The 20,311-nt window shown below is 44.4% G+C and overlaps 1 protein-coding gene across 1 annotated transcript in view; it reads right to left on the bottom strand.

Annotated features, from left to right (window-relative positions):
* The window catches only part of TMTC1 (transmembrane O-mannosyltransferase targeting cadherins 1), a 150,405-nt gene extending 137,222 nt beyond the window's left edge, over positions 1 to 13,183 (bottom strand). Inside the window, exons 1-2 of the mRNA XM_005500319.3 lie at positions 12,696 to 13,183; positions 245 to 422 (exon numbers count right to left, since the gene is read on the bottom strand). Of these exons, the coding sequence (XP_005500376.2) occupies positions 245 to 422; positions 12,696 to 13,015 (498 nt within the window). The 5' untranslated portion in view covers positions 13,016 to 13,183. The remainder of the gene's footprint in view (positions 1 to 244; positions 423 to 12,695) is intronic.
* Positions 13,184 to 20,311: the final 7,128 nt, after the last annotated feature.

Below are 20,311 nucleotides of genomic sequence, written 5' to 3'. Positions count from 1 at the left end.
GAACTGTCAATTAGAATTTAGTGCCGGAGCAGAAAGATGGCAAGTATGAATTCACTTCTTTTTAATGACTCCTGCAACTTATTTTAAATATAGCATATTCTCACCTTTGCTCCTCCACAGCAAAAATCACAAGTACCGTATTCTGAATGACTCAGAGGCTTCTTTAAAAAAAAATAAAAAATAAAGTATGCATTTATTTTTAGCTTCTGTGTCACCATTTTTTGTGTGTGTGTCACATACTTACAGCCTCGGTGTGAACGGGATGCACAGCAAAGAACAGCGCCGTGACAAAAGCAAGTCGACAGTCCTTGAACACAGCTTTGTCACAAGTGTACATCAGCACAAGAGTCACTAGACAGTGTAAAATTACATTCACTGCGTGGAAATAGAAGGGGTTCATACCAGCCAGCAATATGTTTAACCTGTAAGGAAACAAAATGGAACCATTACTAGACTGGAGAGGTCTTGTAATAGCAAGACATCTTTCAAACACTCTAAATTATGCTTTTTGCCTGATTTGCAGTCTTCTAATGTAAGTGCTATTAAACTAATTAGTGAAAATTGCTCTGAACTTCTGGTTTATCAGAATAAAGAGAAAACACTTCCATAATTTATAAAATATGCAGTTGAATTTGGCAACCTTCTTGACACCAAGATGAGAGAGGTTTGTGCCCTCCCAGTGAAGGTGACTGCAGTAAGATGAGGTCTGTACTTTCCTAGCAGCAAATAACTCCAGCCAACACCAGAAGCAGAACACTCAGCCTGTTTCCCTGTTGTCACCTTCTGCGGTTGTCTCAGCCAAGCAGCATCTTTACAATATGGGTAGCTATTTTCTGCTATGGAGTAGATGCTTTCACTTGGGCACAGCCAAGACAAGGACTTGGTAAGGTGCTGGAGCATCTGCTTGGCATTACAGATGCACTTATTCCTCTTAATCTTTCAAAATACTTTCACATACTGAAGGTTAAGCATTTATTTAAATGCTTTACTGACATCAGGATTACACTAATAAGCTGGTGTATTAGTTAGCATCCTTTTTATAATGACTCTGATATTAAAGATATGTTAGCTAACATCATCCTAGACTCAATGAGACAATTATGGTTCATTATTTATGTCGATCATTAAAAAAAAAAAAAAGAAAAGGTGCTGCTGTGACATTTGTTTTGTTTTACAGCATGTATTAACGCATTTTTCTGGTCACTGTTTTTTACAGCCATCTTGCTTAACAGCTGCTGACAGGCTTTGCCTTACATGCCGTTGAAGATAACTCGATTCTCTTTAGAATTAACTGCATCAGTGCATTTTGACAAATATATATATGTATACACACATACACATGGTGTCTTTATCTAGGGAAGACTCCATATATCAACAAGGAATTCAAAAGTACTAACATTAAAAGAAATTTAAAAAAAAATACGCAAGAAACCCAGTGGGGAAAAAGACTCAATCTAACTATTTTGCATGTAGTTATAAACATGCTAAAGGGCCAATAATCCTTCCTGTTGTCACTAGCAGACTCCAGGTCTCCCATGACATACACAATACAACAGCAAAGCCACCAAGTTGTTGCTACTATGCAGGCACCTCGGATTTTTTTGTAAGACAGAGGAGGTGTGGTATGTCTGTGAGGGCCAGTCAACATATGCTTTTTATAAATGCTCTCTACATTCCTTACTCAGAAGCAACAGAGTACTATCTGTCCTGGGCTGCATTTTCCAGGCCAGTCTAACTTCACCAGACCAGGAGACTTACTTGTGCATTCCCGCTCTGCTCGCAGCGGAGGTAATAGCTGAAACCCAGAGAGTTTGGGAAAAGCGACTTTTTTGCATTACTTGACCTTTCCCTTTGAAATATAGGTTGATGCAGCTACATTTTGACAAGACATCAGTCTGTGTGACTCAAGTATATGTGAAGAGTCAGGGCTTTCTAATTTTTGTTTGTTTGTTTGTTTTCCTTCCCCATTTCTCCTGCAAGCCACTTCAGGGTAGCAGTATACATCACTTTCCCTCATTTCTCCCAGCACAGAATGACAAACCACAACAAATGTCAATAACAGACACCCAGGCAGAGTTTCAGCTGTAAATACACTGCGGCAGCAGGAACTTTCAAGCCTAAACCTTGTTTTCACGGGCACTGCAGGGAACAAGGGGCCGCACAGGGCCACCCTGCCCCAGTGCAGACAAAGGTCCCGTCAGAGGCACCTGCAGATGTGCGCAATGGCAGGGACCATCTGCAGGAGCCATTCTTCATACAAATGAATCATGTCTGGCTGTAAGTCAGCCAGATGGAGCACCGTGCTCATAATCATCCCACCCCAAACGCCAGAGTGTGCTCTGGCCACCTCATTTCTGGAGAAAGCAGATGTGTGCACGTAAGGACAAGTGCTCAGGCCATCATGAAACACAAACCCATGCACCAAGATGTGAGAGATTCTAATTTATTTATTTGGCCAGGTTGTGAGGAGCAATCCCTAAAAACATGACATCCAACAACATTCTTGAAAAAAAAATCTTGCATTAGTCTCCATGGATCACGTCTGATCACTTCCCATCCTGCAAAATGAGTCTACTGGCAGGAGAAGCAGAACCTTTAAGGGGAGGGATCTTCCTGACCCCATCATGTCACCTATCCCAAAGGCAGGGTAGGCTTGTCACACCCCTTCTTGAGGCAAACATCAAAACATCAAACATCAAAAAGGCTAGTAAACTGTGAATTACTTGATGTAAGTTATTGAAAACAGTTATGTAAAAGCATCAGCCTCACAGCTTGGCTATTCTCCTGAGTATCCTTTTTCTAAAAAAAAAAAATAAACCAGAATAAAACACAAGCATAACAACACCGTGGTATTCAGATAAGCCTTCCATTAAACAGCAAAATACGACTGCAAGCATGCCTTGGTGTATATTTTAAACACCATCTTTGGTGGTCCATGAATGCTCAATGTGAATGTGCGCAGGTGCTATATTCACACCAGTGTTTTTTGCTGTTAAAGCTCTTTGTCATAAGAGATTAGGCCACATGGCAATGAAGGAAACATTCTTTCGTCCTGAAACCATCCCAGCATAACAATTTTAAAACGTTAGCAGTGGTTGAGTTTATTGTACGTCAAACAGGTGAGCAGATCTGGAGCTCCAAACAGCTCTCATCCAAATCACAAGAACTTTGCAAAGCTCTCCAGCACACTCATCTACCTATGGAGGGGGAAAAGCAGCCTATTGTGGAAAGCCAGATTTGTTCCACTGCAGAGCAACTACAGAGCAAATTCTGGGCAAGGGAATGGGAGGGGAAGGGTAAATCAACAAAAATAACTTCTCCCTCCTTAAACTTTAATACCCTTACAGAGATACAGTCTTGTCTATTGGCAGCAGTATTACCATGAACTTGTGTAGTAATTATACACGGCATACAGCTCAGCAAACAAAGAGAGTAAAACAGAGATAGGAATGTCAAAATTAAGAAGTGGTGTTTCTCCAACATGATGTCCATGAACAAGAGCTCTGAGGCAGTAACTGTACTCTGCTATGGGAAGGGACGTTTGTCCCTGTGGTTCCATATTTAAACTGCCTCATAAAAAAGGAAAGTTTTTTCCCCGTTTAAGTTGCAAGCTCAAAAGACACCAATGCTACCATCATTTCTAATTTCCAGCATTGTGTGGGCTAGAAGACCCTAGTCGCTTCTGCATGAAGATCATAACATCTGCCTGGGCTAAAGCACAACTTGTAAGACACATACTACAGGCTCAGTAGAGCACACAGCTAGAAGAGCAGATACTTCAGGCTGGCCAGACTTTTTGAAATGGCTTCTGGTCAAATCAGAAAGGTGTTGGCAAATAGTATTCTAAAGATTCAGGGCTGAATAAAGCAAGTGCCCAAGCTCCTAGAAATGGAGTTACTTGAAAGAAGAGACACCATCATCTCAGACAAGGAGGTCTTTCCTCAAGGTGACACCTGTGAAACACTTGGAGAAGAGTTTTGCATTGTTTCAACACTTCTGCTGGGGGAGACCTTGGAGTCAAAGTGTGTGCTAAGCCTCCTGAGAAGTGGTGAATGGCAGTTCAAATGCAAAAGCCCAGGAGAAAGGAGGAGAAGAAGGAACAGTCTCTTGATACTAGGTGACATTTAGGATGAGAGGAAATGGCCTCAAGTTGCACCAGGGGAGGTTTAGATTAGATATTAGGAAAAACCTTCATTGAAAGGGTTGTCAGGCATTGGAACAAGCTGCCCAGAGAAGTGGTGGAGTCACCATCCCTGGAGGTGTTTAAAAGATGCATAGATGAGGTTCTAAGGGACATGGTTTAGAGGTAGACTTGGCAGTGTTACATTAACGGTTGGACTTGATCTTGAAGGTCTTTTCCAACTTAAATGATTATACAATTCTATGATTGTGAGTTACCTTCCAATAGAGGTGCTGGGCATCACCCAAGCCACCAGCAAAATATAAATTATAGACATCCCAGCATTGATCATATGCTCCATCAGGGCGGAGAAAGCTGCACTGTGACATGTATTCAAGCAAAGAATCTTGTCCCAACATCCAAGTGTTGCAGTATGTGTGGTTTAGAGTGTCACACCCAAGGCACATCACTGCCAAAACCGCGTGCCCAAGCAGGAGGTATACAAAAATAAGAGGCATATGCCCTAACACATAAATCCCTAATTTTGTTAAGGCTGATGGATGTTTTCCGGGAACAGCGGTGTAGTTTGCCTTCCCACCTACAGCAGCTTTTCCATTCCTCCATCATCCTCTCTAAGAAAAGGAATTACATGGCTCTGCTCTCAGAAGGAGACTCTCACAGGCACCAGTTGTTGAAGGTCCACTGACTAGAGCTTGTAAAAGAGCTCTCCAGAATAAAGCAACTGATTCTTGCTCTTAAAAGAATATGCAACATCTACCAGCACCAGTTAACCACTTGCCCTCCCTTGCCCCAGCACCGCTGACTCATTTGAAGAATGACATTTGTAGAGCAGGGACCATGCTGCATGTTACCCTCAAGCCACAGGCACTTACTCCTCCTCTAGATTAGTCATGGGGCAGGGACGTATCTCCTCAGGTAAGCAATTTGCTGTACAGAGGGGTCGGAAATCAAGTGGGATTTGGTGACTTCATCCTCACGGGCCCAGCACCAGAGGGGTCTATGCCACAAGAGTACAGGCTCACAGATAAATCCCATACATATCCAATTACGGTATATGATCACCAGCGCCCCCAGACTCTAATATAGTGCTTTTTATCCACTTGTACACATGAAGACTCATTCAACCTTTTTTAAGACCTCTTATGATTTTATAATATTGTAAGCCATAATTGGAGAGTTTCTTTTTTATAGACTTTGTTATTATCCCTGGGCAGCTCCTGTTTAGTTTAATCTGGTTTATTATTTTCAAAAGGCTAACAAAAACCACAACATCTTATGAAATAGAAACGCACACGATAACGATGGTAATTTGTTATATTAGCGAGTAACACTTAATGGAAAGTCTCAGAGCATCCCACATCTCATAAACCACCCTTCAGTTTTTATAGAGGAAGGCTCACATGCAAATTTATATAAATTAATCTAACATACAAGGACAGATTAAGCTTCCTGTGATCTTCCCTTTCTTTTGGAATTGTGTGATATAAATGACAAACTTTATGCAAACTAATGCCCAATTTTAGTGCACAGCGGAATCTCCTTATAAACTCCACAGATGCATCTACTGTGTGCCAGGAAAATGAGCATTTGCACTCCAAAAATGGTGCAGCTGCATCAGTGGCAATAATGCTTGAAGCTCTATGTGGAAACAGCTCAAAGATTAACGAAAAACCTGTAGCAATAAAAAGAAGATAAGCCCCCTTTGCAGCAGTGTTCGTGCAATGGCCAGGACAAGCGGAGCAGAGTTTCCACTGTGGTGCAGCATCACTTTGTGCTGATAATCTTTTTATAGTACAGTACAATGCCTCAGAATTAAACAGACAATAAGGTTTAAATGGTTTGTTACCTGATTTGCTATAACGGGGATGGGTGAGAAGACAGAGGCCATATCAATTCCCAGGCTATAGCAATCCCCTTAGAGCACACGAGTGATCACTTACAAGAGCACTAGTTAAGTGTTGGCATTCAAAGCAGGTTATTGCTTTCCAGTACAGTTAAGAAAATAAAATAGAAATCACCATTAGACTGGGATGCAGCAACACCGTGGACGCAGCAAATATGCCAGGGCAGAAATATCTAGGGAAACCGTGGAAAGCGTGGCTTGATCATTCCTGTGTTAAGAATACTGAAAGCATCATTCACATAGCTTTAGATTTGTCTCCATAAACAGCCTTGCAAAATTTTTTTAAAAGCTAGAAAATGGCAATTTATGAATTGACAAACCAGGCGTCATTTTACCCAGATTTTGAACAAAAGAGAGGTTGTCTTCCAAATTTTTCATGAGCATTGGTTCGGCAGGAGGAACGCACTGAAGGAAATTAACTTATCGTGAAACTCTTTAGCAGCCATCAAGCAGTCCTCTTGCAAGCACTGAGAGAGTAAGAGATGAAGGTGATCAAGAACCAAGCCAGGACAGTCGTTCATCAAAAAGATAAAACGTTACAAGAAATCTAAAGTTATTAGGCTTAAAGAAGAGAATATTTCAAACTAGGTAAAAGAGCTTTTCCACCAAATTTAAAATACATTTGGTAATCTTTCAGCTCAAGCTGCAGATGATGGAGAAAGTGCCATTTTAATTTATACAGAAGCAAAGGGGGAAAAAAAAAAGGTATAGTGAGTGAAAAGAGAACAGCCCTTTTTTTTCCCTCTCCTTTTAAATCTGAGAGAGGATAACCAGGAAAGCAGTCAGAAACACAGTGAGTAAATGCAGAAAAATGCCTTTAGCTAACCAGCAGCAGCCAGAGCACTTTATTTTCACGGACTGTAAAGATTATTGACAGGGATGCTCCTGTGGGGAAGAAGGTTGGTCCAAAGCTGAGCCTTTCAGGTAGAAGAAGACTAAAGGAAATTAAGGGTGACATTGGTGCAAGAGGAATAGGATGCCAGATGAGAGAAACCCCCCAGGAATTAGTAGGTATTAAACAGAGACAAAACACCACTGAAGCAAGCAGCAAACACAGGCGTGACTGGATTCACATCAGCCAAGTCTTTCAGGAATATCCACCTGGATCTTTTAGTGAGCTCTTCCCCTCAAAACAAAAGGCTTTTAATTCAGGAGACAGACAAATTTTATTGGGTATTAAGGACTGAGAAAACATTGCGGCTAGGCAGAAGTCCAACATGGTTTTGCATGGCAGCAGGGATCCCCAGCCAGGCCTGCACCTTCTCTCCCAGGCATGGACCTTCCCTCTGACCCTCTCCAGGAGTCCTGGCACACTTCCAGAGAGCAAAAGCAACCCTGCTGGTCCCTCTAGAGAAACGCAGCCCAAACCTACAGCCAAAAACATCAGACACCTGCTACGAAAATTACATTCAAGATGGTGTGAGGGGGGAGGACTTCTGTGCACCTGGAACTGGGGAAGAAAAAACAAGCTCTGAGGCACACGCACCCTGTCCCAGGCCTGAAATGGCAGCAAGGCGTTCTGCTCTGGGTCAAAAGAAAAGCTGATATGCCTAGAAATGTGTCTGTATGTTCCAGCTATAACACAACCAGCCTAATAAAAGCAACTGCACCTCTTTTCACAAATTCCACGTCGCCCGGTGTGGCTACACCAGTCCTACATCAATTTCATGGCAGGTATCACAGCATCAGTGTGGAGAGTAATCGCTATAGCTAAGGTAGAAATATTAGACTAAGCTGCAGAGGAGAAATACTAACACAATCTTAAACATTGTGACGTTGCCCTAATAGAGATGTACAGAGCAAAGAAAATACTTGTTCAGTGTGTATTGAACCTGGCACTTTATAGCTGCACTATGTTACCCTGTGATGTCAAACTGTAATATAGTATTAAATCAAGAACAAATAAAATCTAAAGTCTTTTTTCCTTCTCCAGGTTATTTTGGTTTTCTTAAGCTCCTGGTCCTTGAAACCCATGCCACTGATACAGCTGAAAAAACAGAAGGATCAGCTATAAGCAACTGGATAGATCAGAAGGTCAGCAGTGAATTATTGGATTATTTTTCTCTTTGGCTAAGTATTTACATCTAACTGAAGCTCACAGCCACTTAAGTTTTTGATCCGAAGCCACTGGTAGTCTTAGATGAGGCTCTGGGTGCCCACACAGAATACTGAAGCATTGCTGAAGCATTTACTTCCTAGACATGTATGTACCCAAGCCATCAGTGCCCATCAGTCTCAGTGAGCAAACCTGAAGGGTCATCCATTCTACAGTCAGCAGCTGAGCACAGCCTGACCTTTTTAATGTATCTTTTACCCAGTTTTTCCAGCCAGAGTACTAGTAAGATGAGTGTGTGTACAAACTGTATCTATGTCTTTTCTTGTGGGAGAGTTGTGTTCCGCTTTACAGCTTGTCCCCACCAGCTCCTCGCCTCCTGGGCCACCAGAGCCCCCCAGCAGCAGCTGGAGTGGGCACCCCTACACCCTTCCCATGAAGCCAAGAAGATTCCCAGTGAACAGTCACTTCCACCTCTTTCAAAGAAGACTAGGTATCTCCTGTGCTTCTCTGCCTAGGGTCATCCTCCTGAGTCTCTGTCATGGCTATGTGGCCTAGACCCGTGAACACCTTTTCCTTTTGTCCCTGGTGACCTGTCACTTGAGGCACCTCCCTCAGCAGCATCTGCCTTGGCAGTGCCCCCCATCCTGCTGCCAAAGAGGCTGAGCAGGCAGGGCCCTCACTTCTGGGCCACCTGCAAAACCAGGAGGCTGATCTGTGATTAAGAGTCTTTACCCTTGGCATTGGGGTTTTTCAAAAGGCTTCGTTCTCACCATTTCCTACTACTGCACACCTTCAGGCTAAGTCGGCTGTGATGCTGACTACATCAAACCTCCATCACCTACTTGTTTCTGGGCTGAAAAAATCTATCTAAATAGGGATTTGGCAGAGAATAAGAGAAAGAGGGAGGGAAACAGCACCGAGGATTGCACCTTCTGCTTCAACAGTTGAGAAACATTTTTGCAAAACCACTGGAACCAAGGAATAACTCAAGTGCTACTGAGGGAATAAATGATTCACTGAAGTTCTGTTAGTGGAGACAAGGTGTAAGACAGAAAGCACCCAGTTTAAATATAAAATCTTGAGTGAATTAGAGAACTGGCAGGTTGTTTTTTTTTTTCCCATCCTTCATCTTAACATTTTATAGGGAAGACACCAATAAACAGTATATCCTATCCGAAAAGTCACCTTCTTTAGAAAGAAGTATATTGAATCACTTATTGGAAAAGAAAATAGGTGCAGGTAGACATCTCTGAGCAACTGGAGAAGAGAGTATGAAGTAAGTTTTTCCTAAGGGCTAGGCAAAACCACTGCCTACCATGTCAGCTCCTATGCAGATGAGGAGTTGTGCTAGACCTGTCACCCAACAGTTACCCATATGTAACAGGAATGTTTCTGAAGCCACTAGTTTTAACACTCCTTTACTTTACTGAAGCCAAGAGAAAAGGTGAGAGGAGTTCAAAGATGCAAAGCAAACATTATTTAATTCAACAGTCCATGTGCGGGGTTTTTTTCCCCTTCTGACGTTAATCAGTGCAAAACAATGCAGCAGTTCTGTGAATATTTGAAGTTCTACTTAATGGTTCCAGTAACACAGGCCACTCTCATTTTCCTCTGATCATTCATACTGACAGATCCAGTGTGAATAACATCAAATACTGGAGCTCTTTTTACTGTTTGGCTCCAGAGCATTAGTCTACAGGAAAGAGGACTGTCACTTAAGATTTCCAGTTCATCAGGGACACTGAACTAGTGTTACAAAATTCCAGCAATGTCTGATTTTTCTGACAGATGGGTGATAAAATTTTTTAAATTGAGATCATTTCAGGAATATGTATCATATATGTAGGATATATTCAGCTTAATGAAAAGTCCATAGGGCATCCTGAGTCCTTCCTTTCACAGCCACAAAAGACAGAAAAGAGACTAAGTTTCTCTAGACCAATGGAGCTGTAGATAAAAATTTCAGCCCACCCTTCACATCTGTTCTGTACATACAGTTTGGAGATCTCCCAGATTTTTAATCTTGGTATAGCAAGACTCAAAATGAGCCCTTCCAGATGAAAGTTTCATGCAACAGAAGCACAGCCAACAGGCAGGTACAAAGAAGCACGCTACTATTAAAATGCCTTGGATTTGGCCAAATGAGCACAAGAAATAAAATAAAACAAGCAAATAAAAAAAAAAAAAAGACCAGAATACTTTGGTCCCCCCTTCCTTTGTTCAGCAAAATCCTCTGACGCACACATCACACGGTTTCCTCAAGTATCCTAAGTAGATACAGTAAATTCTAACAGAAGTATTAACAAACAACATTCATTTCCATTCTCTTAAAAGCCTGTTGTTCCTGTTGAGCGTTTGACAAGCATCAGGGTAAACTGTTTTCCTTCTGCGGGAGGACAGAGAGCAACCAGCAACCTCTAGCTGGGCAAGGCAGGGGCAGGTGGCTCAGGTAGGCAGAGCACAGCTCAACTACAGGCTCAGTGTCACTTGGCAAAAGCTCCATGCAGCCTCTTGGGAAGCGTTGAGTTTGGAGGATCCACTCCAACCACATCTTCACATCTTCCTCTGACACACAACTGGTAGAAACGAAATGGGAAGAACGCGGAAACTGGAGGGCTAAAAGGGACACGGTGGAAATAATCTTCTTCTGCAGCCAAGGAAGATAAATTATTTCTTCCCCATTCCAAATGCAATGCCAAGCAGTGAACAAATTACTCTGCCTTTGACCCTATGTCTTAGCTGTACGGCTATTATAAGCACTTGAGGGTGAAATCTTGCTCACAAAATTAGTCTCACTAATTTCCCAAAAGGACTAGACGGAGACAGCACTTCATCCTTTTTTTTTTAAACACCCCCTCCCTTCAAATAGCAAAGGGAAAACCAGCTCAGTGTCAAGACACATAAACGGGAACTAAAGCATTTAGTTTCCATTCCATTATTAAAGTTTAAGATTCTTTGTTAATTAGCATAACGTAACCTCAGTCCTGCAACCTGATCTAGGAAGCCGATAGGCACCAATATCGCATGGAACGCGGTCAGTGGCGATACATGCAGGTTCAATCACCTCTCAAATTACCCCCAGATATATTGCTGGAGGGAACAGATTAATGAAATGGCTCCCCAAAGTGCAACAGTTTGGCTGGACACCCGATGGAGAAGGCACCATGTGTGCACAAAGCCAGCTCTGCCTGTGGCTGCCTTCACTCTCTATGGAAAACTGCTGAGATCCCCTTCCAGGAGAAGGCACAAAACCTAAACAATCCAGTTTACAAGGGTCTGTGCTGTTCACAGTTTTGCTCTATCAGGGATACTCCACCCCGTTCCCATCCAGCCCCGCTTCCTCCAACAGCCGACACCGACTGCTCTCAGCTCCAAACCCGCCCTTACAACCAAAGGGCAGCAAGTGCTCCATGGGAATGCTAAAGGGACGCTGCGTTCCCCAAAACTGCTTGTGCTTCACAAAAACATGCAATTTTTCATGCAGTGCATGAACTGTTATTTATAAATCACGTATTTTAATGACTAGTTACTCAATCAGCAGAGTGACAAGGTTCCAGTAACACCTGCTCCTGACTTACTTTCTAGTTTCTATATGGTGTGTTCTTTATGCCTGCTATGGGTTTGTAATCAGCATCTACCGATCACCCACAAACAGAACCCTAGAGCTAAACATCACCCAGATACACGAGTTCTTCTGTGCAGTTCCCCAGAAACACCTGTATCATTTTAAATACTAAAACATGGCAAACATTCACCATCATTTATGTTTCAGCAGAGTAAAAAATAAAAAAGAACAGGCTAATGGAAAGGATGACAAACTACGTTAATTGTAACTGAGCTGATCTGCCGCAAATTATTCTCCTCGCAGAGAGAGAGGGGTATCTGGGTTTTCTTTCTAGGATGAGCAATGGTAACTGTCACTTTGCCGCTACCCGGCTACTCTTTATTCCAGTAAAACCAAAACTACTCAACAACTCTGCCCGGTACACAGGGAACATCTGAAGCAGACGAGGCTGGTGGGGAACTCCGTGACTGCCGTGAGAGGCTGCCAGGCTGGCTGCGAAAACGGCGCGGTACCTTTTCCCTTCGCGTTAAAAAGAAAGGTCAGGATGATTATCGGGCTGCTTCAAAACAGCACCGGGTAAGTTTCTGGCATGATCATTCAACTGCAGAGAAAAGTACTGGAGATAAAGCAGAGGGGATGAGTAAGAGGAGCAACTCACGAGGAATTCTATTTAAACACCCTTCTCAGTCGAAAGAGCTTTCAGAAATGCTCCGTTTTCACTTTTATCCCCCGGCAGCCTGGGGAAGAGGCGCCACCTGTTCCCGAACGGCGAGGGAAGCGGGGCACTTGCCGGGAGAGCGGCAGCCTCCCCCAGGAGCGGCTCCTCATCATTCCTGTGCCGCACTTAACTTCCACCGGACCGCCCCGGCGGCAGCAGCCCCGCCGTCCTTCCCCCGGGGCACAGCCCGTCCCGTACAGCTCCGGGCAGAAATGCTGAATCACGAAGCCACGGGACGGGAGGCGGCGGTGCCCGGGGACACCCCTTGCCCCCGACCCGGGGCCGGCCTCCGCGCCGGCGGAGGGCACTTACTTGAAGGTGAGAACGCAGAGGGGTCGGTAAGACTTGTGGCTGGTGTTCTCGGCCATCCGCTTGCCCCAGAAGTCGTTGGAGAAAGCGGCGGCCACGGGAGCGGCCGCCCTCACGTCGGGGTTGTTCACGATGGCCCAGACGTCGTCGTGCACGAACTCGCCCCGCAGAGAGTTGCCGTAGCACAGGGCGCACAGCCCCGCCAGCACCGCCGCTGCCACCGCTCCGCCGCGCCGCCCGCCCGCCGACGGCGGGGACGGGTCGGGGGAGGGCGGCGCGGCTCGGTCCCGGCAGCGGGAGCCCAGCGCCGGGCCCGTCACCATGGCGCGGGTGCGGGGCGCCGCGCTGGCTGCCCCGGCTCCGCTGCCGCCGCGGCGCGGGAAGGCAGCGGCGCCCGCATGGTGCGGGGCGGGCAGCGGGACCGCCGCCGGCCACTCGCGCTCTGCCGAGGCGCAGCCTGCCCGGCTGCAAATAAACAGCGGCCGCCTCCCCGCGCCATCCCTCCTCCTCCTCTACCTCCTCCTCCTCCTCCCCCCGCACGCATGCTCCTTGCCGCGCTGTCACCCCCGCCGCCACCTCGGCCCGCCGGCGGGGTGGGCTCTGCCCGGGGTGGCCCCCGCACAGCAGAGAGGGAGGCTCTCCCGGCACGGCAGCACCCACGCGAGGCCGTGCCGCCCGCGGGCGAGGTGTGCTGCGGGGCTGGGAGCGGAGCCCTGGTGCGGCGGGTCGCCCCTGTCACCCGCGGAAGACAAGTGCAAGGCTGCCCTCCCTGGTGCCAGGGCCTCCCCCATCCCTCCACGGGCATCCCCCTCCACGGCCGGTCGCGGCAAGACTAGCCTCCCTGCGGTCCGTGCTTATCTAGGGTCTGGGAACGTCCCAGCCGGCTCCACAGCATCCGCGCTGCTCCACAGCTTCCACAGCACGCGTGCTGATACACAGTATCAGTGCTGCTCCACTGCATCCACACTGCTCCACAGCGTGGGTGCTCGTCCACGCCATCCAGGCTGCAGCATCGTCTGTGTCAAACAGTCCTCACTGTGTCTTGCTGGTGGGAAAGACGGTTTAGTGCCATGGAACTTGTTTTCTCTACTCTGGTCCATCACTTGTCCTTCCAAAAACACCAGAGGGCTGCCTTCTCCAAAGCATTACTTCAGTGCCTGCACTATGTCCGTCTCCTCCCAAATGTGACCTTTCTTGTGTTAGTGACAATTCCCAACAACTTTCGCTTAAGGAAAGGCTGTGTTCTGATCAGCTACTCAGCCACGTATAAAAGGTAGGCAGCCATGGCTTTTTCAGAAAACAGAAAAACGAACACTCCTTTAATGCTTTTTCCTGTTTAAATAAAACCTCCTGCTTATAACCAAAGAAATAAAACTGCTTAGCAAAGAAGCTTAGGTTCAGTTCGGTGAATGAAGATACTGGACATACTTTGAAGTTATTCCTGAAAAAAGATCTGCTGAGCATGGTTCAGCACTAGCCTGTGCAGTTCCAAGCTGTTCTGTGCGTGTGTGCGTGTGTGGGAAGAAGAGGGGAGCGGAAGCTGTGAAGAGTTCATGCAGGCTGTCCAGGGCAAGCCCTCTCCAGGAATGCTTTTTCCCCCAGCATATTTGGCACTTTGAGTGATCTGGTATTTTCCAAGTGCAACAGAACAGGCTTTTCAGATGCACTTTTGTCATAGCTAAAAATAACAGTTAAGTCCGACTAGGACAGCGTGTTTACATCCGGAACAGGAGGAAACTCCACCAGAACAGGGCCATCGCTCAAACTTTCCCTTTAAGCAGCTGATGAGATTTTGGCATTCGGCTCCCTGGAGTTTTCCCCAGCATGGGAAACCATTTGTGGTGGTGCATGGCTATTCATTTTCACCAAAGTTGCGTGGCTTGGACAGGTAAAGCTAGACTCCAACATCTGTGCATGGGCACAGAAACAGCCTGGTATTCAGAGGCACCGAAGTACCAAAGCCCACAAGTTCCCAGCAGCCCTGGGAAAAATAAAAAGTCACTACTGAAGCCATACCTAAAAGGTGGAACTGGGACTTGTTATTGACATAAATTAAAATGTCAGTTACTGGCAGGGGGGTTGAAGGGAAAGACGGACTGTAATGTAGATGAAAGCAAAACCAACATGTAAGATTTAAAGGTTGAAATGACCTATAGGTAATGTTTGAAATCCTAAATTACGGCACTAAACAAAATCTGCAATCCCCTGTAGTTCTAAAATGGGCAGCTGAGGGTCTAACTATTCTCTGGGGCAGAGGTACCACGCACAGGTAAGCTAGGTAGCCTAAAGGGGGTCCGCAGCACTGCTAATGTGACTCAAACAAACCCAGTGCACCCAGCAGCTGGGCTTCGGCAGGCTGTCCCTCCCAACAGAATCCCTATACTTCATTTTCAGTGTGGATCAATGTCCACATAGCCTTTCTCACTGACGTCTTCCAGCCTTCTGTCCTGCTCCTTTATCCCAGGTTGGGGGCAACCCACCGATAGCCCGCTCCTGCCATGAAACAGGGCCCAGGGCTGCCATCAGGCAAGCCAATGTTGGGGCAAGGGGATGGGTCTCTCCATTCATTATCCAAAACTGTGGTACACATCCCTGCTTTGTCACAAGTCCCACTGTCCACCCTTTGAGCTTAAATAGCTTGCCACATAAAGCTCACAAAAGTACAGAGGTCTAAACCAGCAAATATTGAAGAGGTGATAAAAGACCATTTTTCTAATCAAGGGATTTGCAGACAATATCTTATGACAGTCAAGTACAGCCAGACTGCAACAGACATACTCTCCAAAATAAATAACATCGCTTCCTATACAGATTTACGATTTCCCATTCGTTTTCATAACTCACCATGCTTGACAACATCAAAAAGCGTGGAAAGCGATGGCAGTCCTGGTGCATTCAGGACTACTTCTGCCCTCACGCTCATTAGGAGGGCACCAATGGTGGCTATTGGCATGGAAACGTAGAGTTTGCAAGGGAGAAAAATCCTATTTGTTTTCTCTTTTTTTTTTTTTAATGCACTTATCACAATGTTATGCACAAAGCGTAGTTAACAATTATTTGTCAAGTGTCTTTTGTGATAGGAAAATCTATTCTCACTTCTCCAAGATAAACCAGATAATTCCTTTCCTCCCTCAAGCAAACAAGTGAAAGAGAGAAAGCAGTGCTCAAGTCAGCCATGGAGAAAGACCTGTTCTCCACACCAAGACCTGCTGAAATACAAGCACATAGTCTTCTCCTTTTGATCCACAAAGGGAAACATTACCTACTCATGCAGCAGTCACTGTCACTGACTGAATTCAAGATGTTGTCTATTGCCAGAAGTCCTGTCCACCTATAAAAACTAACTGCAAAAAGCCAGAATTCAGAGAGCAGGAGAATACACATTGAACACCACTGTATATGGAGTCTTAAGTCTGTAGACACATAGGCAGGCACAGACATAGAGAAAGAGAGGAAAGAGAGAGACAAAGAAGAGAATCCAGTGATGGGATGGTTTGTTCCAAAGCTGCTTTGCCACCTCCAGAAATATCTGGTCTAATAAGAAGCATTTCCTCCTCGTGCAAGCCTTGATTCTTTCTCTACCTAAAGTAGCCATGTCATCGCTTCTGAAATGTAAAGCCAAATTGCTTCTCAGAAAAGCCTAGCTGGGTTCTGGAATCGTGTGTGTAGCTGAAGCACTCCAGCTATTTGACTGCCTACTTGTATTTGAATCACAAGTTCCATGCCAGCTATATAAAAAGATTGTTAACAAATGGCTGTTAAAACTAGAGGCCTTGAAACTAATTACACAGGATGCTCAAAAGAACTTGCTCTGCTAATTGAGCAGAGCTCATTACTTCTGAAGTAGGAAAGTTTAGCCTCCACTCGGAGTAAAACATACGGCAGGGTATACAAGGCAGTAGACACATTTGAACTATTAAACTTCAAAGGGCTGAGCATTGATTGATCTGTTATTATCTGAAGATGGTGACTGCTCAAAGGCAGAGAGAAACTGCGAAAGTTTTGAGTTTCAAGCTTAAACATGGAGTTCTGAAGAGTTTGGCTTTGCATTGACTGATTAAATTATAAGAATGCGGTAAATACAATTTAAAAGTTAAATTACCATATGGTCATAGCTAGAGGTAAATTTCAAAAGTAGCACATGTAAATAGTTTCTTGCTGTCTGAACAAATAATTTTACGTTTAAACTAAGTCATTTGGTAACTGGTATAATTGATTTCTGCTTGTAGTCAGTCACTGAATGGTTTTGCAATTCATTTCAGTAGCCCCAGGATGAAACTCTGTATCTGCCATGCATATAATCTTCAGTTGATACAGATTATGTTGCTGTGGTTAAAAGAAAAAATAAAATAAAATAAAATAAAATTTAAAATAAGAATGAGCCAGCCAGCTACCAGGTTCTGCCAGCTATTAAAGGAAATTGCCATCTTAAATAAAGGAGTGTTGCAAAACCTGGAACCGAGTTTGGCATCTTGAATTGAATGCGCCATCTGTGTTGGAAGAGCTTTGGACAGATGGCAGCAATCCGTGTGGTTCAGAGCACCTCCAAGGAGCTCGGTGCAGGGGCATCGTTCTGTTTAACCAAGTAGGATTTGAACTTGGGAGATACAACAGTGCAGTGAAACACTGTGCCAGACTGGGCTGGAGAAATCCTAATTATGATCCTTTTTGCTTGTTATCAATTTGCTTCTAGGTCTATACAGGCTACAAAAAGTGAATGTTTGGTGAATTCTTCCTACAGCCCACTGAAAGTTTGTTTGTTTTTCCTTCCGTTTTCAACCGTGGCCAAGAGCCAGAAGTACTATTATTAATACAAGCAGGAGAGGAAAAGTTCTTGCCCTGGTCCTGTGATCTTTAGGAGATAAAGAAATCAAATATCCTCAGGATGGCATCTCTTTTTCAATAGGGACGTAGTATTTCAAAGTTCAGCCCACAATCCCCTAATAAGCCTTCTCACTGTGGCAGTCACAGAATGTGACAAATATTAGCCCTGAAAATTCAAACCCCTCAGTCTTTACAAAGCAATATCAACAAGAAGATAACACATGGAAAGCGCTGCCTGGTGGATCCCCATGGACGCACATTTCCCATCCCTGACACAGATGGCAAGTAACACAGAATCCTCCATGACCCATTTTCACATCCATTTGTCACCTGTTTCATATGCTTGTGTAAAATGAGAGATTTCAAGCTGAGAAAAAGCTTGCCATAGTTGTTACTGGATTAGAGGGAATCTCTTTTTCAGCTCATACAACAAATGCATTTTCTGCCTTTGAAGAGACTCAGGTTAAGCCTCAGTCTATGGGCAGGATTGTACAGGGTCTTTGAATGACCGTGGTGGATGGAACGTCCTTGATTTGAAAGGGGAGAGGCATCCAGCAAATGGTGCAGAATGACTTGAGTTTGGTCATCGCAGATTGAAGGTCAGGGACAAAACAGAGGTGGGACAAATCCTTGTAATGAGAATAATGGGATTCATCACCTATAGAGCAGAGAGAGACTATGACATAGGCTGCTGAAGTTGCCCACTCCAGTGGATTCATTCATCAGCTGAGGAGATTGGTACTTTCCATTTTTATGCACTTGATTTGGGTGTGTAGAACCCTGTGTTGAGGAGAGGAGGAGAGAAAGAAATTTTCCTGACCATACTGAGCATGGATCTGCACTTTTCATTCTCTAGAAGCACTGCAGAAATGTCCCAAAGCCAAAGAGAGTTCTCAGCCTTGCCCTTGCCTGAAACATCTCTTTTTATGGCATCAGATCAAGGGAAAGTGTAGCCTATAGGGCTTGAGCCATAAGAATTATCACTTCTAACATTCATCTATTTAATGCTGATTAAGCACAAGACAGTTTAAGTTGAATTTTTATGTACTTCATGGAAATCAGCTAATGACTCAGAACCACAGAAATTAAAAAGGGAAAACCCAACTCAAGATAGGCCCATTTCTGCATGAGCGAATGAGGGACACTTAGATGACCCAACATTAATTTCACTTACAGTGCATAGCGCTGCACTGCATTTTTTCTCCACCTGGAACATTGTTTCTGAACGCAAGCAGGTCAGAATGGGTGTGAGGCTGTTTGAAGTCGGGATCTTGCTAAATAGAAGCTGTTTTAAAAGTACAACTTTGCTGACAGACAGTAACTGCCACCATACGCTCCCTACAAGGCCATGCAAGGGCACATGCAAATTGTCACGCAGCTGTAAAGTTGTACACTGAACGGCACAAGGCACCAAAGTCAAATGCAGCATAAGAAACAGATTTGAGCACAGTACTCTGATCAATATTTAGCAGTTGGGATTCATACTGCTCCTGCAGGGAGGCATTGGATTCGGAAGAAGAATCTGATTTTGGCAAGGCAAAGGAGGCATTTTCAGTTTGGACTGATCTGAGTCAGTTCAATTCAGCCTTCGGAGTTGGCTGTACATTCCTCAATGTAGTTGTCTCTTGGAAGTTTATATGTCAAAATAAGAACAGAGATTAAAGACCCCAAGCCTGTTCCCTATCCAGATTCAGTCAGTTTGGTTTCCTGGGCATCTTTGAGCCAGAATTCAGTATCAGTTCTCTCCTAAAGTAACTGATTCATAAATAAGCTCTTCTGGCATCCTGAGTTTCAATTGAATTGCAGTCACTGCAAGTGGTCTGATAAAATCAGACAGTTGGATAAAATCAGGAAATCTCTACATTTATTCTCTGATTAGTGAGCGAGCTCAATTTCATCATGGTGAACTAGAAGCCAGTGGTTACAATTACCTTTCTTTCCTTTCATCTATTTTTTAATATTTGGATTTAAGATGGAAAAATTACAAATGAATAAATCTGCACCAAGTCCAGTCAAGACTCTGTATAATAATATTATGCATATTTCTATAATTAGCAACAGCTGGAATAAATTTTAGCAAAAATATTAAAATCTATATTGCAGAACAAGCCACATGGAGTCTCTGTAACTTGAGGAGGGTGAAAGTTTCCATAAAAGCTACTGGGATAGGGACACAACTTCTTTTTTTTCAGGTGACTTCTTTGGATTTTATTTTTGCAAGTAGCTACAGTTTTGTTTTACAGTGCTTAACTTTCTAGTGTTTATGTTGAACAAACACTCTGGATAAAACAATGCATTCATGAGCCACTCTGGACACTGTTTCTTCTCACACCAAGGTGTACTGAGGAGCTCTGGCTGTGTTAAAGCAAAAGTAAGTTTTCAAGTGCCATTAGAACAACCTAACCCAATACCGATGCTGGAAACCTGTCACACAGATCTGCTGCTCACCTGCAAACATCACCGAGCATCGGCTACTGTTTTCCCAAAATGTCTGAGAAATTCACAGATCAGTTAAAACCAAAGCAATAAAAACCTGTACAGCTTCCCAAGGGAATTAATTTGAAAATCCAGTTCAGTGGCTAGTGGAGAAGGGCGGTGTGAGGAAGCGGCAGCTGGGGATATTTGGGGTAGCTTTTCAGTGCTCCCTTCTCGCTCTCCATTTGTTCCATAGACCATGCACCTAAGTGACCCTTGAAACTGAGGTAGGATAAATTGGACCCTCCCCAGTGATCCTTGCTCTTCAGTGCTCACCTGCACCCTCGTATATCTGTTGTGGACAGGTAAAATACATTGCA

The sequence above is a fragment of the Columba livia genome, chromosome 1 (genome assembly GCF_036013475.1).
Source record: "Columba livia isolate bColLiv1 breed racing homer chromosome 1, bColLiv1.pat.W.v2, whole genome shotgun sequence".
Lineage (NCBI taxonomy): Eukaryota > Metazoa > Chordata > Aves > Columbiformes > Columbidae > Columba > Columba livia.
The sequence above is the reverse complement of the archived record's forward strand: the minus strand, read 5'-3'. Positions and strand labels throughout refer to the sequence as shown.